Source organism: Onychostoma macrolepis, chromosome 10 (genome assembly GCF_012432095.1).
Source record: "Onychostoma macrolepis isolate SWU-2019 chromosome 10, ASM1243209v1, whole genome shotgun sequence".
Taxonomy (NCBI): Eukaryota; Metazoa; Chordata; class Actinopteri; order Cypriniformes; family Cyprinidae; genus Onychostoma; species Onychostoma macrolepis.
Genome location: NC_081164.1, coordinates 22,311,817 through 22,338,818, shown reverse-complemented (window position 1 = coordinate 22,338,818; position 27,002 = coordinate 22,311,817). Strand labels below are relative to the sequence as shown.

Below are 27,002 nucleotides of genomic sequence, written 5' to 3'. Positions count from 1 at the left end.
GTTTAAAGAAGATGCTTGGCAATGTACAATAAAAAGCACTGAAAAATAATTATATTAATTGATATATAAAAAAAAATAAAAAAAAAACATACACTATTGGTCAAAAGTTTGGAATAATTGTAACGTTTTAATTTTTTTAAAATAAATTTCTTCTGCTCACCAAAGCTGCATTTATTTAATTAAAAAATGCAGTAAAAACAGTAATATTGAAGAATATTATTACCATTTAAAATAATTGTTTGCAAATATATTCAAATATTAAAATGTAATTTGAAAGAACAGTACTTTTTTGAAATAGAAATCTCTTGTAATATTATTAAATCTTTACTGTAACATTTGATTAATTTAATGCATCCCTGCTTTTTTTTATTTATTTATTTTTTACTTTTATCTTACTTTTCCCAAATGTTGAATGGTAGGGTATATTACAGTTTCCACAAAAATATGAAGCAGCACAACTGTTTTCAACATTGATAATAATCAGAAATGTTACTTGAGCAGCAAATCAGCATATTAGAATGATTTCTGAAGGATCATGTGACCCTGAAGACTGGAGTAATGATGCTGAAAATTCAGCTTTGATCACAGGAATAAATTACATTTTACAATATATTCACACAGAAAACAGTTGTTTTAAAATGTAATAATATTTCAGAATTTCTACTATATTTGATCAAATAAATACAGCCTTGGTGAGTAGAAGAGACTTCTTTAAAAACATTTAAAAATGTAACAATTCCAAGCTTTTGACTGGTAATGTAACGAATAACATGCAAAAAAAATAAAATAAATGTTATTATGAAAAAAAAACTTAACTAAACAAAAATGGAAAATGTTACAGTTCACGTCCACACACACGAGCCGCGTGAAGAACGTGTTTCAGATTGACAGCACACTGCTGGCCAGAGCTGACGGCTCATAATCTCAGAGAAGTGTGTGTGTGTGTGTGGAGGGGGCAGCAACATCTGCTATAACATAACAGAAGAGATTGTGAGTGGGTTTACTTAGCTAAATCTGACAAAACCTCTCCTAAGGGGAATGCCTTCAATTGGATAGAATTATACATTAATACAGTTTTTTATTTTAAAAATGCGAAAAAGTTTTATTTTATGGTTAGGTGATAATTATTCTAATTTATATTTTACCCTAAAAAAAGAACTAATCGAATCCCTAATTGAATCGCGATTTGTTTAGCATCTCAACCGATTTGAATCGTCATATGTGACCCTGGACCACAAAACCAGTCTTAAGTGTCAATTTTTCAAAATTGAGATTTATACATAATCTGAAAGCTGAATAAATAATCTTTCCATTGATGTATGGTTTGTTAGGATCAGACAATATTTAGTCGAGATCTGAAGATGCAAAAAAATCTAAATATTGAGAAAATCGCCTTTAAATTTGTCCAAACGAAGTTCTTAGCAATGCATATTACTAATCAAACATGAAGTTTTGATATATTTACGGTAAGAAATTTACAAAATATCTTCATGGAACATGATCTTTATTTAATATCCTAATGATTTTTGGCATAAAAGAAAAATGGATAATTTTGACCCATACAATGTATTTTTGGCTATTGCTACAAATATACCTCAGCGACATAAGACTGGTTTTGTGGTCCAGGGTCACATATATGAATCGATTTTCAAACGGCTCACGGTTAATCGTTACATCCCTACAAATTTATCATTATATTTCTCATTAGTGAGTAGAGACATTTTACTTTTGAGTTTATTTGTAATTGTTATTATTCACAATGGTAAAAGTACACTGTAAAAGTGTCCATAACTTGCACCTCCATAAGGTGTGTGCTTGCTATAGCGCTTTGTTAAAGGAATTAATCACATTTTACCACAAAATTCATCATTACAATCAATTTTCTCATTAGTGAGCAGGGACATTTTACTTTTGATAATTGTCAATATTCTCAGTGGTGAAAAATAAATACATAAGTAAATAAATAAATTTTACCCCTGTTATCTTAGATGGTAAATTTGGATAATTTGAGCATTATTATATATAAAAAAACAACAACAGGGAACTACAAAACACAGACAGACCCTGCTCATCAGCATGTTAGGAAACTCAGGCTTAGACCCATGAATGGACACCAGGCCTTAATCTGGACAAAGCATATTGGCCTGAGTGCCGTCATGCTGATGAGGGGCTTTCATGTCTCGTGTGGTCCCAGTAAATGGCTGGGGATCAGAATATATCTGCTTCATATGCAGATGATGAGTGTATAATCTGCAAGATGCTGCTTAACACAAGCGGTGGCTGCAGTGCATGTCCGTTTATGTGCAGACTTGCTTTTAATATTGATTCCCAAACCTCTAGACCAAAGAATTTCCATGACTTTTCTGTGAGCACTTTAAAAGCATGGCGGCTGTCCAATAGCTTATAATAATCAATAATACATATAATATAATATATAATACAACCTGATAACAGTAAATGCACAAAAAATGCAATATTTACACAAGCAGAAAGAAACTTCTGTTAAAAAGCCAAGCAAATTTTGAGACTGATGCTCAATTTCAAAATAGCCAAAAATATAATTTTGCTTGATAAACAGGTCTGTGACTAATAAAGACGCACCCACTAGTTTCTAAAGAACCTACTAAATAATTCAGAGCTGAGCACAACTACAAAAATTTACATTCACAATATGTTCATGTCTGCACACTGACAATAATTGTTCAAAATTCCATTTAATTTGTAACTTATTTGTATTCATTTTGCTGATGAAGACCTAAAACTTGCATTTAAACTTTGAAACCATAATATCAGTGCACAGACATTTACTCACTTATATCCACTCATTTAAAAGCGGTCATGTTTGATTGCAATATATGAGCTGTTATTGTTGGTTTTAACATCTTAACACAACACAATAGGAAACACAGGGGCTAGTTGTCACATGAGGAAGTTGTCATACGGCTATTTCTTAGAGGAACGAGAGCAGAGAGGTTTGGTTTCACAAATCTAGTTTAGTTTTGTAAATTAGGACACATTTTATAAACTGTCCTTGAAACTAGGTTTATAATATTTCACTAAAATTAAAACCAATAAAAAATGTTACTTGGAATACAAGAAAAGTTCATTTAAAATAAAATATAAAAAGCATAAAGTTATTTTATTTCTGCAAGTTGCCAAATCAAAGTAAAAATATTACACTAAATGTAGTAGAAAAACTAACACTGAAATAAAATAAAAAAAACTATCATAATTTTAAAAAAGCAGTAACTAATAAAAATGACAATGCTAAAACTTTGAAACAATATATTTATATATATATAATATATAAATCGAATAGTCTTAATGATAATAAAATAACACTGCTTCAAACTGAAATTATAATAAAATGCAACTCATGTAGCCTAATATTTTTGTAATATTTTAAAAAATGTTTAATTTTGTCCGAAAAACTAATTCCATACATTTTGTGTCTATACAGAAGCTGACTTATAAAAACAAACCTATACTGAGAAACTGTCAGTAGAGTAAAAACTGTGACAACTAGCCCCAGTGTATTGTGTTCAATATGACACACACACACACACACTCTCTCTCACTCATAAACAGACACAAACACGTGGTTTGTGTAGAAACTAACTTCCTCGAAACTGACACGCTTACACCTGAAATATGGGTTTGATCGTAACAGCGAGTAACTAGATCACAGATGAACCGTGGAGTGAATTTGAGGTCAGATCATACCTGCTGTTTATCTGAACTCTCTTTCCCAACGGTGGACACTTTGGGAGCCGGGATCCTCTCGCAGGTGCATCCCTCCAGCAAATAAATCCCTGATGGTCTGGTGCTCTGCTCGTTCTCAAAGTAAAACAGCACATTCTGGTAAAGCGCGAAGTACTTTTCGTTCCAGCGGTTGTTTTCTGCTGCTTTTTTACTCAAGAACCCACGTTTGATTCCCTCTTTACGCGCGACTATGGACAGATAGAGCGCGTGCCCTTCATTATAACGCACGCTCTTCTGCATCTTACAGCCCTGACTGTCACACTGAACCCATTGTCATCATCCTCCTCCTTACACACAGCAGCCAGAGATGATGATCTAAAGTCCAGCCGAAAGCGCTGATGCTGTGCGTAAAGGAGATTCCAGACGCGAGTGACGCGTAATTACGCACAGCGATGTCCTAAAGGAGTGCGCGGGTAACAAAGCAAGCAAAAATACGCTTCAGAAAGTCAACAAATACATATATATTTAAAAAAAATGTCTAAAATGCGCGCACCGACGTAAAACAAAAATAGATCCAGTGAACAGACGGTACAACAGAATCACGACCGAGATCAGCGCTAATCGGCTTTGACACCAACTTAAAGAGACAGAACTATTTACCTCCTCAGTCTCTGTTTACCCAACGCTCTCTATTTACATCACTGTCCACAGAGAATACTCTGGTATCTCTCTTACGCCTCCCTGAAATGAGTTTTGCCGAGAGCTGCAGATGCTAGAGTTAATCTAACTCTATTTTCAGAAACATGACAGAATTTAGCTCTTTAAAATTCATTTAAAAAGTGTAGGTTTTTCCAACGAACTGTTTTCAATGAGAAGCGTTGTAGCGCGACAAAATACTACACCGCTGTTGCCAGCTGAGGTAAATAATACACATTTTGCACACTACTACTACTACTGGTGCGTTCATGACATGTCGTATAGATCGTATTTACGAGTTGAACGCACTTGAACGCCACCACAAAGTCGCTATTACGAGTGAGGGAAAAAAATAAATAAAATAAATATATATATATATATATATTATTATTATTTTTGAAGTACCGAGTTTCCGAGTTGGGGGCGTGTCAGTGAGAAAACATGTCGGATGCAATGTTCAAATGAATAAAACATTTTTTTTTTCATGTACAATAAAACTATATAGTCCTATATAAGCTACATATAGGTGATATCAGGCAAATTGGGCCATCAGGTAAAATGGGCCATTTAAGGTTGAAGTGTCTTATCTCTTTAAAAGTTAACACCCAATGACTGCAAAGAATTTCAAACTGTTGCCATAACAGTACTTGACATTTAGCAAATGAATTTATTGGTCTGAGGTTGCTAACAAGGGAGGGGCAATGCTTCATTCTGAGGCCACACCAGAAAAAGGCAAGGTGAGTGGCCTGACATATCCAATATTACTTCTCAATAATAAGGATGATAAATCAATAAAAAACATTATGCACATTTAGAAATAATGATTCATAACCCATGTCTTGATGGCCTCTCTGAGATTTTGTTAAATAATCCAGATTTTTATAAAGAAAAATCATTTTTAGTTACTGGCCCAATTTACCTGAATGTGTTGAGATAAAATGAGCCATTTATTTCAGTTAAAATGGGCCACCTTCTGAGTCGAGTTTAAGTAGAAATTCTGGTGGTTTTTCCTTTTAAAAATTATTTATATTATTATATATTGTATTTTAGCATTTGTGATATACCTTTTTCACATTTTATTACAGACAGCATGAAAAACAGAAAGGATCAGAAAGGAAAGACAAGGGTCAGAAAGGAACATTAACATCTTATTTTTGTTATATATCATATTTCTGTTTATTATCTTCTTTTCTCTCAGTCTGTTGTAAGATCAGTCACATTCAGTGACTTGATTTTATTACCAAAACGAGAGAGGCCCATGAGAAAAAGAGCCAAGCCTCCTCCTTACCTTCTCACGAATCAGGAACACCTTGATTGCATAAACAGAAAGACAAAAAAGCAACAGAAGAGAAAGCAACCAAGGAGAAAAAAGCAAGGTAAGAAGGTTTCTACGGCGACCCCAGTGACCCAAAGGCCACTCAGGACTGGGTGTGCTGTGATCACTGTAGTGCCTGGTTTCATTTTTGATGACGATGGCTTTATCTGCCAAGACTGTTTTTGAAAAACCTTCACATCAATCTTGAACGCGAACATGTGCACACACACACACACCAAATGTTCAGGTTTTTGTTACATTTTTCATTTTTATTGATGAAATTCATTGAAAGGTTTGAGTGTCTTATACCTCATCTGTTTGAAATTCTTTGCAGTCATTGGCTGTTAACCTTTAAACTGTTGCCATAACACTAATTGTTATTGTTACATTTTGTTCATGAAATGTATGTTTTATTTATTAAATTGTTTGAAATTAATGTTTTAATGCAATTCAAATGGATGTTCTAATGTAATTTAAATGCAATTTAAATGCAGTGTTCTGTTACATTATAAAATTAAACAATTAAATGTGTTTTATCAGAAATGTCTCTATTTCACTTTGCAGTTTGACTGGCCCATTTTTGCTGATCAGCCGGCCCATTTTACCTGAACACTGCCATCTCAAAAAATGTGGGGCAGCTAATGTTTCAAAACCTGTAGGGCCTGAACAATTTTATTATATTACATCAATTCAACACAAAAATATTAAAAACAGTCCTTATTAATCATAAGAACACAGTTAAATGTCATACATGTGTTTTTTTGTCAGTGTTCCAAGCGATTAACAAAAAAGTGGCCCAATTTGCTTGATATCACCCCAAATTGATTCAGTTTACATCACCTTCATACATTGAATAAAAACAGAAAAAAGCAAAAACACAATGATGCACATTCTTTCTTTATTCATAATTTTGTAGATGCAGAGTTAAAAAGAAATAGTTTAATTTTATGTAGAAAAGTTAAATCGCTATCTTGTCTTACGCACTAACGTAATTGTAACTTGTATTACTTTTAAAAATAGCTGTATTTTTTCAATGACTAGCGCCACAAAATATACTGCTGTAGTGTTTTCTTCATCAGCTGATGTAAACAATACACTTTTTTTTTTTTGCACGTTTTATAATTTTATCAATCACACTTTTTTTTTCTAAATGTCCACCAGAAATTCATGTTAAAAAAACAAAAAAAAAAACACTTTTCCACCCTTGTAGCACAACAAAATACTGCACCACTGATTGTTGGGTTTTGTGTTTTACACACTTTCCACAATAACAACAAAAACAGCAACAATAATTTACAATATCTCTCAAGTAGCGTTCGAAGCCCGGGTTCAATTTCCTGAATCGGTTTGTTTGTTCAAAAACGATTCACTAATTCATTTGAGTCTCTGTGTTTACTTAAAATATTTAAATACTGTCATTCTTTATTCACTCAAATTAGCATTTTCTCTCATTTTTGTATTGTATTTTAGTGTGCAAGTCCATCAGCCAAACTAGCTGGTCCAAAAGAACTTCAAATGCAAGGCTTAACAAATTTGAACAGTTGGAGTGAATTTGCGAGAACAACCCACCTTGTTTTCTCTTAAAAGGTAAGTTTGTTGATTATTTTAACAAGATCTGTTTAAACTTAAAAGTTAGAGACAGTCTGAGCTGCATAAATATAGAGAGTTATGCCCCCTAGTGTTGATTGTATGAAATCACCAGTAAAAACAATGCTTTTACTGCACTGACACACTTGAAATGATCATAGCACCAAATTCATACATTTATATATAATAATGAGATTATGTATGTTGGCATGTGGTGCATGTGTCATGCATAAATAATCTAAACTCTGAGCGTGTTGTGATGCATTCTGGGATTGCCTTCACTGTAAAGGATGCATTGATGCTGCCTAGAATCACGTCACAATGCCATAAAACCCCACCTATCTAGGAATCTCTGGGTTCGGGAATAGAGCCAATGTTTCATGTGATGTCTGTGATTAGAAACACATATTAAACCTGTTTTCAGACCAGCATAAAGCTTGAGGAAACTCACACCGCTTCTAATTTCATCTCCCGCTTCTGGCTGTAAAGCTGACTTCACTCCTACAAAGAGATGAACTTGTGTCTTATAGAGGAAGAGCCCACGATACCAGACGCCCACTTCAACACAACCTCTGCAGGAAACCATATTAAGAGCTTACCCAGCGTGCTTTCAGACTTCTTTGGGAACATGCACTATAATATTTGCAGCTAATATTGAATATCCTTGCAGCCAAAACTCATTAATCTTGAAATATACGAGCATGCGTAAAACAGCTCAAAATTTGAGCTTGCGAGTCGAAATGCCACAGAAAGCCTCGTGAAAGGCAAAACAAAGATAATGTGGTAAATTCAGCTTCACCTAAGGTCTAAAGCAGAACTAGGACATGATTCTTGATTGTGTCCAGCTTTGCATCGGGTCAGATGAGGTCCTCAAACTCATGATTTGACATCCTTTACCAATAGCTCAAGGGTTTTCTCTGAGGAAAAGGGAAAAATTTTGGATTAGAAAAATAATCAACATTAAAAAATAAATAAAAAATTGACTAAAATAAATAAATATATTAAGCATCTCTATTTATTATTTATTAGAGATTATTTTATTATTATTACAAAAATATTTTTTTTAGTATTTACGCAATGCAAAACACTCTGGATATTTACATTACATTAAAAATATTAAAAATCATATTTAAAACAGTAGTGTTTTTTTAGTTTTAATAAATATGTTATCATATTAAAAAGATTAAAAGTCATATTTAAAACATCAGTGTTTTTATACAATGTTATATATAAATATACTGCATAAAAATCTAAATAAAAACTAAACAGACCCCCCCCCCCCAACATACATTACACTGCATGTAAATATAATGCAGTAGTATTGGTTGCTTGTAGATGTGTAAATATCAAATGGAACAGAAACAAAAAATACATTGGATTAAAAAGATACATTTAATAAGGCTATTTATAAAATACATAAAAATACACATGTATTTTATTTATTTTTTATTTAATTATTCATCTAAAAATATCAGAAAGAGGAAAACTTACATATGCATAACTCATTTAAAAATGAACATTATTTTCAAAATATGTGGAAGTCTGTCGTTCAGGGAACGCTTCAGCAAGGGCAACCCTGTGGGATTATGGGGGATTACTGGTTTGTCTGTCAATCCCAAAAATAGCAGCATACTCATAAATCTCAAAAAAGGGGATAGTGTGGCAATCTGTTTGTAGATGTTGTTTCAAAACAAACGCAAATGGAATGAATTTCCATGATTTATGGATTTGGAAAGGGCATTTCCAGGTCAGATGTTCAGATACTGGGATCAAACATCATCTTTGTGTGCAAGAACAAACTAAAACTTCAGTGTCAGATTAGCAAAACATTAAATTAACAGAACAAATACATTTAGCTGTGCTGTTTTTTAAGTGGTGTTACTAGAGAACTATTTCTGTTGCAACACAGATTCTGTCTGCAGCTGGGTTCCTATCATGATTTTATGATATTAATATGATATTCAAATGAATTAAATCATTATACAAATGAAGCTGTTAAAACTGCTGATAGAGTGCCATCTTGTGGCACGTCCAGAATGAATAGGTCATTTTTAGTGGTGTTTGAGAAACCGAGCATCACTAGCAGCCTATTGCTCATACTTAGTATTGAAACTTCAGATCATAAATAATCTGAAAATCATGACTGGGGTCTTTTGACATCCTAATCAACTACTTAGCAACATTTTGTCAACCATTCAGACCTTATCAACAGCGTAGCAAGGTACTAAACGCCCCTTGTAACTGCATAGCTAAACCTATGCAACCACCCACAACACTAGTATTGTGTCAGCAGGTTTTGCACAGGAAAACAGCATTCATGCTTTCTTGATCTGAATATAGATTTCACATGTTTTTCTACTGAAATTAAATGAAAATCAAACTGAGCGAACGCTGCTGACTGCTAATAGAGGAAAAGCATCATTAATGTCACTCAGTTTACTGGGGAAAAGTTGCACCTGATGTTCTTGAATAGTTGCCATGACGATGGCTAAACAATTAGACTGTCCACTGTGAAGCAGGTTCATGGTTTCTATTAACAGCAGACACGTGTGCAATGAAACAGCTCCGTGTGTGCAATAAAATAAAAAAAATTAAATGGAAATAAAAAACAGAATGAAATAAATGAAAACGCTGAAAGATAGAATAGAATAAAATGATAATAATAACATTAAACAAATAAAATAGAAAACAGTTAAATATCAATAAAATACAGAAAAAAATGAAATGAAACAATACAATAAAATAGAATTGAATATGAAATAAAATAAATTAAAGAAATATAAAAGTAACAAATAAAATAATAATGAAATAATGATAAATAAATAAGAAACTAAAATAAAATGAAAAAGTTGAATAAAATAGAATAAAACAAATAACATTGAATAAAAATAAAATGAACAATACAGTAAAAAAAAATCAAATTAAATAAAACTGAATTGAATATGAACTAAAATGAAACAAAAAAATTAAAATAGTAAAATTAAAAAATTAAAAAAGGAAAAAAATAAAACAGCAAAAAATAAACAAAATAATAAAATAAAACAAAAATAAAATATAATTATAAACAATTAAATAAAACATACTTTCTAGTATTCCATTTCAAACACTTCAATCTATCAATCAAAACTTTTCTGATAAATGAGTAATGAACTAATAAAATCACTGTAATTAACATGCTGCAGCATGGAAGGCCTGAAACAGCAACCAGTCATAGGTTTGGTTTATATATTAGAGACATTCATTAGACTAATAAATGACATATGCACAGTTATTTCTTAGTCCTTAAATATGACTCGTCTGACCATGTAGTTCCAGCTTTTACATGTGTGACATTTCAATTCTAGCTTTAAAATATTTCTACATTACATAACTCTAGACACCAGAACACCTAATATCATCGCAACCAAAACCAATCACGCTAAACAACTCATTTATTATCCTTTTTTTCCCCATTTATGCATTATTGCATGGTGGTAAAATGCTGAGTTAGTCACTGCAGTAATTAGCTGTGTGATCAGATGCACTCGCTCTGTGAGATCCGTAATCTGGAAGTTCACCGTGAGTTTAGTCCAACCTGTGCAAGACTCATACGCAGTGTTTCTTTATTTCACTGGTTGCCATGGAGATGGCATTGCTCAAGTGGACTGAAACTACGCCATCTCACCTTCCAATCAACCTGACGACAGTTCTTTCACATATGTAAACAGCTACTATTTCAGACCCACCACACCACATAAACACCATTATTTCAAAGGTATGATGAAAAAAGACAGGAAATACAGCTGTCCCTAAACAAGGTGCTTTTCTTCAGGAGTCGCTTCTTGTTTGATACAAGCAATGAAAAGCATTTTATTTTTTGTTAACAACTGTTTATTGAATTTTCTTCTGGGAACAGTAGTATAAAACAAAGCAGCTGTACAAATTTAGAACCCACCCCAACTCATCCCACCCCCTGGTAGACTTAAAAAAATAATAATAAAAAAAATTAAATAATAATTATATTAATAGATAAATTAATAACAATAAAAGATTTTAGAAAAGATGACAACATTAAAAGCTGAATGCCATGAATTTACAGTTTTCACATTAGATCCATGTATACGAGAAGTTGAGAGTTCCATCGAGATAATGTCCAACAAATACACAGTCCAATGAAAAGCATTTTAAAGTGCTGCCATCTGCATGTCCTTGAGTTCTGAGACATAACACATGCAACAAATACTGAACAAACCACAGATGAAGGCATCCGGAAGTAAAGTTTAATGGTGCAGTGTCCCTGTGAAACTCAAGATCGCTACAGTGAATCAATCAATCTATCAATCAATCCATCCATCCATCTATCCAAGTTGCACACACAGTAAAACAAAGTCATTACAGTAATGAGAATTTGGTAAATAATTGTGCTTATTTGCCATAAAATGTAAATATATATATATATATAAAAAAATATATTTAATTTTTAATTTTGTGCACATACACGCACACAAAATTAAAATTACATGTGTATCACATGTATCTATATATCCATATATAGTAACAGTGAATATATATATAGTAATATGTAAACAAATACATGTATAAATGTGTATATGTATACACACACACATATATACATATACATATATATATATACATATATCTATCTCACACACACACACATACATACAAACAAAAATAAATAAAAACTAATACAAGTAATAATAATAAAAAATAAAAATAAAAATAAGAGTCTCTGGACATGTTTTCATGAAAATTCCCTCTTGTGGTAGGGCCTTCCTTAGACAGAAAATATTGAAAGAATTGCCTCTGCAGCCCCACAAATTGCTTGAGATTAAATTGTTTCTAAATCAATTCTCTGAAACTCTGAAAGGGTCCAAATGTGTATCTGAAGTTCCTGAGAATCGGGGTTATTTTGAGTCTTGATGTTTTCCTGCTTCTCTCTCTCACACACACACACTCTCTCTCTCTCTCTCTCTCTCTCCCACCCTGCCTGTTTCTCTCTCAACATGTGAATAATGCACCTCTCATTGTCGCTTAGATCTGATCAACGTCATGCCTGCAATGCAAGCACAGTCAAACACATTTACACTACAGACAGACAGCTGTGACACCAGCAAAACATCACCGACTTCAGCCTCCATCCGGATCGGTCTAAATTTCTGATTACACGGTAAGAACAAAATGTATTTTTTCTCTTCTTTATCCATTTACCTCTGCATTAACACTGAAAGTCTGTAGTATTTGACATTAAAAGAGCAGCTTATGATAATTATACCTCATTTTTACCATATGCAATCTGAAGACAGAACATATTCCCATGTCACCAAGTTGACTAAATGAGGTTTGCTTAAAGCGTTGTTAGATTTATTTTCTTGTGCTTCACTGGTTAAGTTGGCACAGAGCAGAGAGCGCTTTGAACCACAGTACCTTGTTTAGAATAGAAACACTTTGCGACCTCTTCAAAATCTCAAGTGCATACTGAATATGCTGTTTCGTACATCATCTTTCCATGTACATTACAAAAGCTTGAAGAATTGAAGCAAATGGCATGGAGTCATTTTCTGATTTGTTTGTGCAAAACAGCTGGACAGGACTTTAAGTGCATAAGTGGGGAGCTTCTCTGCCTGCTCCCAGTAGAGTTGGGCAGCTCAGCAGAACATCGCTGACAGGGTAGAAGTCTCAGCTACTCAAAAGCAATCGTCAGTTCCTCCATGGTAACAGTGTGCGAGCTGCTCATGACAACTTGGAAATGCAATTGGTACTTGGACAGTCAGCACTGATGTTGTTTCACTGTGGCTTTGATTTCAACATCTGCAGCATGCAATGTGATTAAAGTCCAGATGAAATGACATTTGCAAGCATTTTGCTTCTGTAACCTGACATTTCTGAGGGAAACTCAATATTTGACGAGTAAGGAGCACAAGACGAGCATCAGCTGAAAAGGACAGTCATTTGAGAAGCAAAGTAAAGCAATGCATTTTGGTGAGAGATCGCAGAAACTACAGAAATCATCTCTGAAATAACTGTACTAATTAACTGTACACAAAAACACCAGGAATGTTTTCCAAGAAAACACTACTTCAGTTTTTCTACTTCAAAATTTCACATTTCATTGCTATTTCTTTGTAATCGATTGTGAAATTTATCAGCAATTTTTTTTCTAGTGCAAAATGGGTCAGTTTTGATTTCATATGGCATTGGTGAAATTGTGTCAAATATAGAAATTATCTTTGAAATACCCAGCAAATTTTGTTTTTTTGAGGTTGTAAATAAAGATTGGAGCAAGTTTTACAAGAAAATACTACGATAATTCATGTTTAATTCAATGTTACTTGCCATTTCTTTGCAAATATTTGTGAAATTGCAGTTTCTAATTGAAAATTGTTTCTACACCATTTAGAACTGTAAACAATAACACCAAGAATGTCCGAATGTGCATTTAAAACGAGTTTCATGTTGAAATTGACATGCAAATTTAAAAAATACATATGAAAATATATCATTTGCAGTCGAGAAGCATGGAAGTTGGTGTCTGGAAGTGATTGTTTTCAAAATGTTTGTCTTTAATTCACAAGGCCAGATTCTGAGAGACAAAAATAAGAATAGTTTGCAAAACCAAACATATTACAAATACTTTGGCAAAAGTAATTTATAATAAATACAAGGAGAATTCTTTATAATGCATCGCTTAGATGTAGGATGAAGCTAACAGAATACAGTATCCATACCTTCTTTACATAAGCGCCTACTGTCTCTCCAGTTGACTTAAAAGCTATTCAAGAGCACTTTATAAACCCCAATCAGAGGCATGATGTTCTGCAGGCGTGTATCAGCGCTCTGAGAAAGTAACACCAAGGACAGCAAACACAATGGCCTTTAGAAAGACGCTGTTCCTAAAGAAAGCGTGAGGAAGGCCAAGCTTTGCGCTCATGCTGAAAAGGACAGGCAGCGCGAAGAATGTTGTCTGGCAGTAATGGCAAACAATAAAGCCAAGGTCTCTGCTTCGGTTTATTGAATTTAGCTTTTCAAAAAAAATAGCTTGAGAGGGAGAGCTGTAATTCTACAAAAAAGGAGCTTGTTGCTGAGCAGGACTGGATAAAGAAAAACAGAAAGAGAGAAAGTGCATTTGGCTCCGTTTGATCATCTTGCAGCATTTGTGTGCAACTAATCAAGCATCTAATAACAAGCCAAACACAATAGGATCATTCAAAGCTACTTGAAACTTCCACTGTGTAATTTGTAATAAGAAGAGCTGAACCGTCTTCCATACATCCCTTGCGACAAATACCTAACCTTATTCCCCTCTTCACAGGCTTTGTCATGGCAGCATACGTGATCCCCGTCAGGTGTGAGTCTCAGTGAGAGAGGTGAAGATGGAAGGTCCACAAGTTGTCAACACTGATGGCAACTCCTTGCTTAAGGCCGTCTATCTAAGTCGTCTCCGTCTCACACGGCTTCTTCTGGAAGGAGGTGCTTATATTAATGAGAGTAATGAGTGCGGTGAAACACCCTTGATGGTCGCCTGCAGGAGCAGGCATATGGACCACCAAAGTGTCTCGAAGGCGAAGATGGTTGGGTACCTGCTTGAAAGCGGCGCTGATCCGAACATCCAAGACAAGAGTGGGAAGACGGCTCTAATGCACGCCTGTTTGGAGCAAGCCGGTCTTGAGGTGGTGGCGCTGCTCTTGGGTAGCGGGGCGGATCCGTGTCTTGAGGACCACACCGGTTCTTCAGCTCTGATATACGCCATCAATGCCAGCGATGAAGAAACTCTTAAAATCTTGATGGATGCCTGCAAAGCCAGAGGAAAAGAAGTCATCATCATCACCCCTGACAAACTTGCATGCGGAAGGCAAACGGCAAAACAGTACCTACCTATTCCTCCGCTTGCAATGGTGGAACAATGGAGTTCCACAATTGTTCCCTGTACTTCTCCATCTGATATTCTCCTCAGTACATCTCCACAGGGGACTCTTTCTACTAGTCCTACAGAGCACATGTTTTCTTTCAAGGACATCCAAAGTATGACCAATTCCCAGCCAACTTCTCCATCCCACCAGGTTACCCTGGTAAACAGTCGGTTGAGCAAAATCCACAATCTCCAAAGATTACACTCCGAGCCTTGGCTGAAGATCCCACAGTCTTTCTTGGCCCAACAGCATGCCAAAAGCACCTCGGCTACAGAGGAACTCCCGGACATCACGCCCGAAGAAGAAATGACTTTCAGAACGAACAGATTGGCTTTTGATAACGCGCCACTCTTGCGGCATTGCAGTGTTGATTTGAAAGAAGCCAACTCTTTGAGTCAAACTCTAAGGCAAGGAAGCAAAGGTGAAGGTTTGAGACCGGAAGGAGCACTGTGCCGAAACATGTCCTTTGATAGCTTATCATCCCTGCACTCTTTATCCCATCCCAATCTTCACTGCAAAAGCAGTGCGGAAGCTTTACCAGCTGAGAAGTATCCGGACAAATCCCTGCCAAATTTGGCCGTGTCCAGTCTCCGTAACATCATCCAGAGAAGGAAATTAGGAATGGACCACTACAGCTCCGATTCCCAACTATCAGTGAGCCTTGCCAACTCTCCAGAAGACCGTAAAGGACAGTTAGAGAAGAGAAAACTTGCTAACTCGCGTTCTGCTACTTTGGTGGGCTCTAGGGAGTCTCTTGAGAATGCTTCGTTGGCGCACTTGCACAGGAGGAATCCCATCAGCTATGAGCGACGAGGCTCCGGGGTGCTTTTGGATCCCATCTCCAATCCTCGAGCTGGTTTCCTCCCTCCACTGAACCAGCATTCACCAATCCCAAATATCACCGGAAGTGGCAACACAAGCAGCATCAGTTCCAGCAACAAAGCAGTTTGTGGCGTAGCAGCAGGGACTAAGCCCTGCATTCCCTCGGCTCCTGCGGGTTTTCCAAAGGATCTCAAGACCAGGAGGATGCTGATGAGAAGACACTCCATGCAAACTGAGCAGCTCAAGCGACATGGTGACTTCACAGAAATTTTTGGACACTGAATGGTTGCCACTGTTATAAAAAGTAACAAAGGTTGCACTGACACCAAATGATTGCTGGTCCCTGAAACTGAACAAATACCATCTATACTTTTCAGTCTTATCAAAAACAAAATAATTTAACCATGCATCCTTAAGGTGAGGTCACATTTACTACTGTGCTCTGTGAAATTTCATGAACAAAATCCAGTCATTCCAATAGGAATTGGCGTGTGAGCTTCACGTGAGGGCGGAAGATTTCCCTGCCCAGATTTTGCACATTCAAGTTGGTTACGTACAGCAAATCTGCTTGGTTTGAAATGATTTCTGTGTTAAGCAGTGCTTCATACATCTCTATACTATTGACAATGGACCTTTTATTTGCCTGTGAAATTTCACAAATGTGACCGCACCTTTACAGTCAAAGACGACTTAACGGGAACAATTGGTTATAAAATGTGGCTAGAGCTTCAATAGCTAAGAAAACAGGATGCAAAAACATTCAAATGACCTGTAAATTCAAAATACAATTCAACTCAAAAGAAATTCAGCTAGCCAACATACAATTTCATTCATAATACATTTGAGTCATTGTGTACGGAACAAACCTTTGCTTGTGTGCTGTGTTTGACGTTCACAATGTTTAAAAAAATAAAATAAAACAATTACAACAGAACTCTAATGTGAGCAGTAAATTTGCAACAAATCCCTCACCCATTTAGAATATCTCACTTCATCTAAATGGCAAAACAAAAAGGCTGTTAGAAACATGTCATAAATGAGCATGAGACAATAAATTTGTATATTTATCAAAATTTTATTCTACATGAGATACATATTAGAAATGAATGTTGTTTTGAAGAACATCCTTAGGTCCCATACCAGATAATTCATCAAATAAATCTGGTTTTCATGAATAAATAGATATACATTATGCAAACTGGTACATCTTAACAGCTTTTTGTAAAGCATAAAAAATACTTTAATTGTGATGATTTAATTAATCAGTAACGGTGAGAAAATAATTTAACTCCCAAAATATTCCACAAAGCCCAAATAAGGATCTGAGATGTCTATAAAATGCTCAACTCATTTCACAGACATTTAATCTCAATCCTTCCACAACAATCATGTGTATTTTAAGAATATTTGTATTTGGTTTGTGGCAGAATTATAGAAGCCTTCAGATTATTTAAATATTCCAGTCAATATATCAAATAAACTGCTTCATCACTGTTTATGTTGTGTTTTATCACCATGAAGAAAAACTGAATAAAAAATAAGAAACAATCACTCGTCCTGTATTTCCTTTCACCAACCATAGTAAAAGTGCATTTTGCAAATTAATGAATTTAGGTTTTTGTTAAGCTGCAGCATTTAAAAAGTAATGATTTCATAAACTTGGCTTAAACATAATCAGAATTCATTTGAGGGGAAAAAAGCTTTGCTTTGCAGGTTCAAGGTACATTTGAAGCTGAATGTAAAATTGTAGGATCACAGTCCAGTGAAAGAACTCAAGGTTATTGCATTTATAAAATGGCTACTTAATTCAGAATCACCATCCAGCATATTTCATAAGGAAAGAGTTTTCATAATTCTTGAAAACAGTTACAGATATTTTAATGTGTGGAGTATATTGAGGACATTTGGCAGCCATGTTAACTTGCATCATGGTGGGATGACCAATTTTTAAAAATTAAAAAACATGGAAAGTGTTCAGATGTGTTGATATTTTTTCAGGCCAACATTCAAAGCTCTAAGGACTCTTAAATTCCTGGCTGGTTACACCAACACCACATTTGTAGTGTTAACAGATGGGGCTGTTTTTCAGTTTGTACAGTAAAATGAACTAATAGTAAAATAAAGCCATTTAAAGATCTCAATAAATGACCTTTTGTTTAATTAATGCAGTAGTGTGAAAATAATTATATAAATGTTAAAGCAAATTTTTTCATAGAGATCGTCCTATTGTCCTTTACTCTGAACCTTTCTGGTAAATATAATATGTGGTTTGAAAATGTTTTCACAAGCATTTCATTAGCTTTTTGGGGGTTATAATTGCAGAATGTGTCATAATTTGTAATTTCAATGCCCTATCAAAAATATCACCTTTAATCAACACATGAACTGTCTGTTCCAAAAATAGTATTTAAGCTTAATAAAAGCTTAATCAAATTAGCAGATGATTTCATCTATATGTTTTAAACAATCAAACCGAGGCTTATTTTACCCTCTGTGCATTTTACAGATTGAGAATAATGACTAATCATACGACGCAGTACTTAAAAAAGTACAATAATCAGTACATAAAAACGTTCATATGGATTCTTAAGTCCACATGAAGCTACTTCATATGGTAACAGTAAATTATGAAGGATGGGAAAAAACAGATTGCAGATTCCAGCTCAGAAAAAAACAGACATAAAGAAACAGCACTTCATATGCTCAGTTGCCATGTGTGCAATCAAGTAACGATTATAATTACCAGTATATCTGACATCATAGTCATACATAAACAATTCTGTTCGCGTTCAAACTAACATTCATCGATCAGCATCCAACGATCAGACCCTGGAAACACGACTGAAGAAGCAAAGTTCAGCAAAGTTCAGCAAAGTTCTCACGTTTTTATTTTTGTTGCTGATTCAAGACCTGTGATTTATTCTAAAGGATCGCTAATATAGTGCCACTTCAGTGAAGTGCTTTTCCTCTAAAATGCATCAAACTCTCCATACCTTGTCAGAGATCAGAAACGGAGTCTGTCTCTCTGCATTTGTGATTCATTGGTACCGATCGTGAAGGTCTGACTGGCTGCCTGTGGATGGAAAGTTTGCAAGTCACCAGTGTTCAAATGCTCAGTGAGATGTAGAAGAAAAACTCCATGTCCATGGCCTGATGGGGGACGCAGGAGCTTCCTCCGTGGATAACGGGAATTAGAGCCCCGTCCAGATCGTTCATATACTTCTGAGGCAGGAGGCGGCCACCAGAGCCAGCCTGATACTCAACCTATAAAAATACAACGAGTTATTCTGCTAAATATTGTGATTGTGATTTTAAATGTGATTAAAAAAGGCTCCAGGTTTAATGTTGTAAATTAGCATTTTATGTACATACAGTCATGGCCAAAAATATCGGCACCCTTGGTAAATATGATCAAAGGTGGCTGTGAAAATTAATCTGCAATGTTAATCCTTTTGATCTTTTATTTTAAAAAATTCACAAAAATCTAACCTTTCATTGGATAATAAGAATTTAAAATGGGGGAAATATCATTATGAAATAAATGTTTTTCTTGCAGGTTTTAACCTGGAAAGACATTGTTTAGTCAACACTGCTGTATAAATCGGCACCCAAAATAATTTACCATGTCTGAGTCAGTGGAGACCCGGAGTGCGAGAGAGTTGAACCCATTCGCCATGAGCACAGAGAGGTGCGGGCAGAGGGCGGCGCAGCTGGCCGTGGCGATCTCTCTCTGAAACTGAGCCGATGACGTGAGGACGGCAGACAAGGAGACATCTGAAGACTTCAGCAGATAGAAGACCTGATGGGAGATGAGACATGAGGCAGAGATGACACCAATAAAATCCCTCCTTTTGCTGGCATCATGCCGTACTCACCTCAGTACACCTGATGGTTCGGCTGTCCATCTCAAACTCTGAGTCCTGCTGGATCTTGACGCTGTACACTCCCTCTAGAGACTTGCCATCCACCGGACTGGTGACTCTGCAAACATGCAAACAAGTTACACGTTATACTGTCTTAGGGGAATTAAATTTGACCTTCCACAGCATCTTAACAGTCCAAGGAAGCTGAAGGAATGAATATTAAATAGTGCCTAATTAATGCAGAAAACATTTTCAAGGTCAATTGCATTGGCAGCCAAACAGATCAATAGTGATTTATCATTCAGTAAAGTGGTCATCTAGTACAGAATTGGCATACTGAACATCCACAAGAAAGCATCTGATGAGAACATGTACTACTGGTCAAAAGATTGGAATAATTCAGATTTTTTTTAAAAGTCTCTTCTGCTCACCAATGCAGCATTTATTTGATAAAAATACAGTAAAAATAGTGAAATATTATTACAATTTAAAAAAACTGTTTTCTATTTGTATATATTGATGAAAATAATGTTAAACAGCAAATAAGCATATTAGATTGACTTCTGAACAATAAATCTCAACTACTCCAAACTTTTGATAGTGTAAATGTATTTGATAAATCGTTGGTACCCAGTGTTGACAGGTGTGGTCCAGTCGACCCAGCGTACATTCACATTTTCCCGTGTCTCTTCCGAATCTGCCTTTCCACAGGGGATCTGGAAGTCGGTCTGGTCCCTGAGGGCCTGTCGCAAACCCTCCATGGTTTCCGGAGGGATTTGCACCATTAACCCATCTAAAGATCAAGAGGGACAGTGTGATGATTAAACGTTTTGAGAATAATGACCTGAGGAAGTGTTTGAAAGTGATTTGTGTGACAGCATTACCCTCCACAATGCTGGATTTGGCAATGAATCCTGATGAGGCTTTCAGAGCACCGTTAAAAACCACAAAACTAGCTCCAGTCACTGCAATTGAAAGATGGGGTCCGGTGAGACATCCACTTACCATATTACATAACAAATGTTACACAACAAATAACTTAAAGACTGATTTCACTCTAAAACTTTTGGTGCTGACCAAAGTACATTTGAAAGCTTGGTTTTCCTAAAGATTTTGTAGTCTTGCGATCATTCCTTGTCTTGCAACATGCAAGTTTCACAACATAAAGATGTTTTAATATCACCTCAGATTTAAAAGGTTATTGTTGGTAAGTTTAAATAATTTTCTAAATATTTTTGTGCATATAAAATAAAAGCAATTAAAAACTTTTTTCATGTTAATTCAGTAAAAAACACTAGGAAAACTTGCCTTGATTATTTTTCAAAAATATGTAGGTAAAATAATATGTATTATGTAGGGATGTCAAATCGCTTAATCGCATACAAAATAAATGTTTGTTTACACGTGTGTGTGTACTGTATATATTTATTTGTATATATAAATACACACATACATGTATATATTTAAGATATGCATTATATATTTAAATTTTTATATGATCATACATAAATGTGAAATATATAAACGTTTAGACTGATCATTTCTTTGTCAGTGGCCAAACGTACAAAATCAGCAGGGAATCAAATCATTCTCCACTGTATTTATTCTTTCTTTGTGTTTATTCAGTAAAAAACACTGAGAAAACAAGCTTTGATTATTTTAAATGTAAGTTGGAATAATGGATTTTATGTAATGTTAAAAAAAAAAAGAGATTAATAAAATTTTCTGTGTGTTAATTCAGTCAAAGTCACTGGGAAAAACATGCCTTGTTTACTTTTCACTTGATTTTTAGATTTTTCATTAAATATCTACTTGACTACAATAGCTTGAAATGATTGAAACGTTGGTCCCTCTGATTGAAAAATAAAATCCTTTTAAGACATTCAAGAGAAAACAACAAGTTTTTAAGGATTTTTAGCTATAGCAGTGACTAACTAACCTCTCCTGGTTTTTCCTGGTATACTGTTGGCTTGCGTCTGGTAGCTTCCGTCCTCATTCTGCAGGCAAACCAAGTGAGAATCGGCCTCAGTGCTGAAACAGGCACCGAAACTGATCACATGCTCATTAGAAGAGTTCACCACCTTCAGCATCTACAACAGCCAGAACAAAACAACACATTCAACAACACAATAACACTGAAGCATAACTGCTACACAATTCAAACATAACTCTGACCTCATTAAACCTGGACTTGGGAATGTCGATGAAGCTGTTGCCCATCTCCATGTGCACTCGCAGATTTTCCACCACCGGTAAACTGTACTGGTAGTTCCTCAGATCCTGTGTTAGAATCAGAAAAATCACAAGAATAAAGGTGGACACCAAAGATTTGGCGTTACAAGGCCTAAAGTTAAAGGAATAGTTCACCCAAAAATTTGAATTTGCTGAAAATGTTCTCACCCTCAGGCCTTCCAAGACAGTTTGTTTCTTCATCAGATTTGGAGAAATGAGGCATTACATCACTTGCTCACCAATGGATCCTCTGCAGTGAATGGGTGCCGTCAGAATGAGAGTCCAAACAGCTGATAAAAACACCACAATAATCCACAAGTAATCCACACCACCCCAGTCCATCAATTAACATCTTGGGAAGACAAAAGCTGCATGTTTGTAAGAAACATACCTCATTAAAGGGATAGTTCACCCAAAAATGAAAATTCTGTCATCATTTACTCACCCTCAAGTAGTTCCAAACCTGTATTAATTTCTTTGTTCTGCCGAACACAAAGGAAAATATTTTGAAGAAAGTTTGTAACCAGGATGTTTTGGGGCACCATTGACTTCCATAGTAGGGAGAAAAAAATACTATGGAAGTCAATGGTGCCCCAGAACTGCTCTGTTTCCCACATTCTTCAGAATATCTTCCTTTGTGTTCAGCAGAACAAAGACATTCACACAGGTTTGGAACTACTTGAGGGTGAGTAAATGATGACAGAATTTTCATTTTTGGGTGAACTATCCCTTTAAGGCTTTTTTACTTAAAACTGTTGCTTCTGGCTAAAATATAAGTCCATAATACATAATAAAGATTCCTCCAGTGAAATCTGTTTTAGTTTCTTAAAAACCCGTAGCTTTTTGCTTCATAAAATGTTAACTGATGGACTGGAGTGGTGTGGATTGTTTGTGGATTGACAATGTGATGTTTTTGTCAGCTGTTTGGACTCTCATTCTGACGGCACCCATTCACTGCAGACGATCCATTGGTGAGCAAGTGATGTAATGCTTAACTACTTCAAATCGGTTTGAATGAAGACACAAACTCATCTACATCTTGGATGGTCTGAGGGTGAGAACATTTTCAGCAAAATGTCATTTGTGGGTGAACTATTCCTAGAATAATACATGTGTCATGTGTATTATGTAATGTTATATTTGTGCATATAAATAAAAAAAAATAACCAAGACAAAACATGCCTTGATTATTGTACAACTTGATTATTAGTTTTTGCATTGAATATTTTGAATGTACTTGAATGTATTTTAAATGCTGGTTCACTGCTTGAAAAAAAATATTTTTAAGCCATAAATAAACAAAGGATTTTTGGGTTACAAGGCCAAAAGTTTGATAACATGTTTACATTCACCATCATACTAAAATGGATCTGCAAAGTAGAATAACCGGTAATAAGCCAATTTAGATGCAAAATAAAGTTAATTTTGCAGAGATGGGCCACATTTTTCCATGCCTGCATCCAAAAAAGTGGCCATAAGTGTACTTGAAAGCACTATAGTTAGAATGGGGACCAAAGAAGCACTTTAATTCTCAGAAATCAAGAGTGGCTCAGAGCTGAAGTACACACTGAGAGGTCTCGGGTTTGAGTTTTGAGCGCCCTCTAATCTCCTTCATTATCTGTCCTGAGCTGAACCCGAGATTCTGATTAGAAAGGTGGAAAAACAGCTTAACCAAACCATCTCTGATTTAAAACCCTTTAGGGCAAATGACTCACATATTTTTAACATAACATTTTTAATTGAAACCACATTAAAATTGAGATATTGTGTATAAGGTTAGTAACAAATACAGTAGTCTGCATTATGAACTTGATCTTAACTGCATATCTTTCATCTTTGAGAACCATTAAGCCATAAATAGCTTTAAACATCATCTTTTAAAGGCTCAAAAGGACTTATTTTTGAAAGAAAGAAATGCGTTTATTCAGTAAGGATGCATTAAAATGCTAAAAAAAAAATTACAGTACAACATTTATAATGTTACAAAAAATTTATATTTCAAATAAATGCTGTTTTTTTTTAAACTTTCTATTCATCAATAAATCCTGAAAAACAAAATGTATCAGTTTCCACAAAAACGGTTTTCAACATTGATAATAATCAGAAATGTTTCTTGATCAGCAAATCAGCATATTAGAATGATTTCTGAAGGATCATGTGACACTGAAGACTGGAATGATGGCTGCTGAAAATTGAGCTTTGCAATGTAATATTTTATAACTATTTAACATTAAAAAAATCTTACCGACCCCAAACTTTTAAACACCAGTGTACATCTTTAAACAATGCATTGCAAATTTATATGAATAAGTTCAATACTTGAGGGTTAAATGTGAAAACGTACCGTAAGCAGATTCATGATGGTGTGTCCCGTCTCTTTAAAAACTGAGTCACGGAAACGCACGCTCACCAAAGGGCAGGGATAGACTGTAAAAATAAACACATAAACACATCACATGACTGGAGGAGAGGTAATATGAGCTAATATTATATCTCTTAAAAACAATGTTTTAATAAAAAAAAAGGGTCTTCTCTACTGTACTAAAGGATGTTTTAATGAGGGATCACCGTTGTATTGCGCCCCAGAGCGAGCAGCAGTCGGAGGGGAAACACTTTAGCCCAGGGAACCTCTAGTTTCTGAATCAAAACACCACAGAGGAACGAGACCTGTGGCAGAGCAAGACCATCAAGCGGCTGAAAGGTTGGAGTGAAGAACAGGACGCCCCCGTGGTCTTTACTGCCCAGGAAACTGTCAGTGAACGTTACGTTTCCAAGGTGCTCGATGAACTTCCCTTTGGTGGGAAAAATAAGAAAAACACTATAAAAACACTATAAATATAAAAATTGCTCTGTTGGTTGAGGAGTCAAGACATTTGAAAATATGATTAAAAGATGAATATGAGACAAAACTATAGAATGTCACATTTTATTATTAGCCGTTTCAACACATACATGTTTTACCAAATAAAAAGAACAGCACTTTTAGAGTTCATCCCACTCATTGATGTGAGCATAAGTATTGGGACAGCTGAACATAAGGCAGATATAAAAGATTAAAAGCTATTATTTAGTTGCAGATCCCTTGCGCACAATCACAGCAGTGAGTCTGTGACCCATAGACATCTCCAGACTCTTGCTCTCATCCTTTCAAATACTTTTCCCAGCCTTTAATGCAGCCAATTCCAATTGTTGCTTGTTTTGGGGAGTTTCTGCCGTTACTCTCCTCTTCAGCTGGTGAAATTCATGTTCAATCAGATTTAAATCTGGAGATTGACTTGGGCAATCTAAGACTTTCCATTTCTTTTCCTTTATAAACTCCTTGACTGAACTGGCAGGGTGTTTTGGGTCATTGCCCTGATGCAATATGAAGCACTTCCCAATGAATCTGGTGGCATTTTCTTGAATATTGGTAGGCAAGATGGTTTTGTACTCTTCCAAATTCATTCTGCTACTGTCATCATACATTAAGTCATCAGTAAAATTGAGAGGGTCTGTTTCAGAGGCAGCCACGCATGCCCATGCCATGACACCACCTCCACCATGCTTTACAGATGAGGCTGTATGCTTGGGATCATTTGCAGTTCCCTTTTTTCTCCACATTTTTGCTTTCCCATCACTTAGATAAAGGTTCATCTTTGTCTCATCGGTCCATAAACACAGTTCCAAAACTCTTCTGGCTCACCTTTGTGCTTTTTTGCAAACTCTAATCTTGCCTTTCTATTTTTGGTGCTGGTCAGAGGTTTGCATCTTGCTGTGTAGCATCTGTAATTCTGTGTCAAAGTCTCCTGAGGACAGTAGATTGTCAGAGCATCACCCCAGCTTTCTGGAAGTCGTTGGTGATTTTACAGACACGTCTTTTAGGCTTCATTTTCACAGCTTTTTTGATTTGTCTGTCATCAACTACTGTTGTTTTCTCCATGCCCTTTGTTTTTGCTAGAGCTCTAACTGATTTCCTCTTTTCTTTTAGCATCCAAATTGCTTGCTTTTCTCTCAAAGTCAGCTCCTTCATCTTCATCCTGGTTTGTGTGTGTCATCATCGAATGCAAGATTCAGAATGCAGAAGTAATGGATATAACTGATACGACACATTCCCTGCTTTTAATATCTGAAGAATTAATGCAACAGGACACAGCTGATCACTTAGAAAGACCTGTGAGGCAACTGTTCCAATACTTATGCTCACATCAGATAGAGGGATGAAACTCTAAAAGTGCTGAACTTCTTAGCTGATAAAACATGTATGTGTTGAATCGCCCAATAATAAAATGTGACATTCTGTAGTTTTGTCTCATATTCATCTTTTAATCATATTTGTAAATGTCTTGACTCCACAGCCAACAGAGCAATTTTGTCTTTACTGTTCCAATAATTTTGGAGGGCACTGTAAATATACAATATATATACATAATATAATTTCCAACAAAAATACATTTGCAAAAATGCAAAAAAAAGTGTTGCATTACATATCTTAGTTGTAAGATATTCCTTAATAATAATAATAATAATATTACTACTAATACTACTACTAATAATAATAATTAAAAGTAATATTGTAATAAGTTGTATTATTGTTATTATTAATATTATTTTTACTTTGAGAAGTACATCATTCTAGAAAAATATAAATACCGTCAACAGCCAGAAAAAAAATTCACCAAGGTTTTAGCAATAAAATATATAAAAACTGTAAAGTTTGTCAGTGCAGCTGAAGTGGAGCAAAAATTCATTTTGAGAAAACAGCCTTTAAAGATATGGATTGTAACGTACAGACACAAATAGACAAACTATAATATAATAAAATAAAATAAATAAAATAAAACCTTGGATGTTTTCTTTCCACTAGCCTGAAACATCACGTCATGAAAAGCCAAAAAG

General features: G+C 35.2%; 3 protein-coding genes across 4 annotated transcripts in view; 1 reads left to right on the top strand and 2 right to left on the bottom strand.

The window, feature by feature from the left end:
* Positions 1-4,593, bottom strand: part of rasgrf2a (Ras protein-specific guanine nucleotide-releasing factor 2a) — a 41,858-nt gene extending 37,265 nt beyond the window's left edge. Inside the window, 1 exon segment of the mRNA XM_058790344.1 lies at positions 3,724-4,593. Coding sequence (XP_058646327.1) covers positions 3,724-4,002 — 279 coding nt within the window. The 5' untranslated portion in view covers positions 4,003-4,593.
* Positions 4,594-5,700: 1,107 nt separating this feature from the next.
* Positions 5,701-16,877, top strand: ankrd34ba (ankyrin repeat domain 34Ba). 2 transcript variants are annotated; one of them, XM_058789319.1, is made up of 4 exons: positions 5,701-5,774; positions 7,184-7,300; positions 12,339-12,470; positions 14,613-16,877. In XM_058789319.1, the coding sequence occupies exon 4, from the start codon at positions 14,674-14,676 to the stop codon at positions 16,312-16,314; it is 1,641 nt and encodes a 546-aa protein (XP_058645302.1). In that variant the 5' UTR covers positions 5,701-5,774; positions 7,184-7,300; positions 12,339-12,470; positions 14,613-14,673; the 3' UTR covers positions 16,315-16,877. The 2 variants fall into 2 exon arrangements, with proteins under 2 accessions (XP_058645302.1, XP_058645300.1); XM_058789317.1 differs by having other exon boundaries at positions 12,339-16,877.
* A 253-nt stretch (positions 16,878-17,130) lies between these two features.
* zfyve16 (zinc finger, FYVE domain containing 16) overlaps positions 17,131-27,002 on the bottom strand; it is a 30,567-nt gene continuing 20,695 nt past the window's right edge. The window contains 10 exon segments of the mRNA XM_058789307.1: positions 17,131-19,296; positions 19,655-19,831; positions 19,908-20,013; positions 20,526-20,688; positions 20,780-20,860; positions 21,835-21,985; positions 22,071-22,175; positions 24,472-24,554; positions 24,696-24,719; positions 24,722-24,919. Of these exon segments, the coding sequence (XP_058645290.1) occupies positions 19,138-19,296; positions 19,655-19,831; positions 19,908-20,013; positions 20,526-20,688; positions 20,780-20,860; positions 21,835-21,985; positions 22,071-22,175; positions 24,472-24,554; positions 24,696-24,719; positions 24,722-24,919 (1,247 nt within the window). The 3' untranslated portion in view covers positions 17,131-19,137.

Bases quoted from the DNA above. Each gene is read 5' to 3' on its own strand.
- ankrd34ba (XM_058789319.1), top strand. From the start codon at position 14,674: ATGGAAGGTCCACAAGTTGTCAACACTGATGGCAACTCCTTGCTTAAG.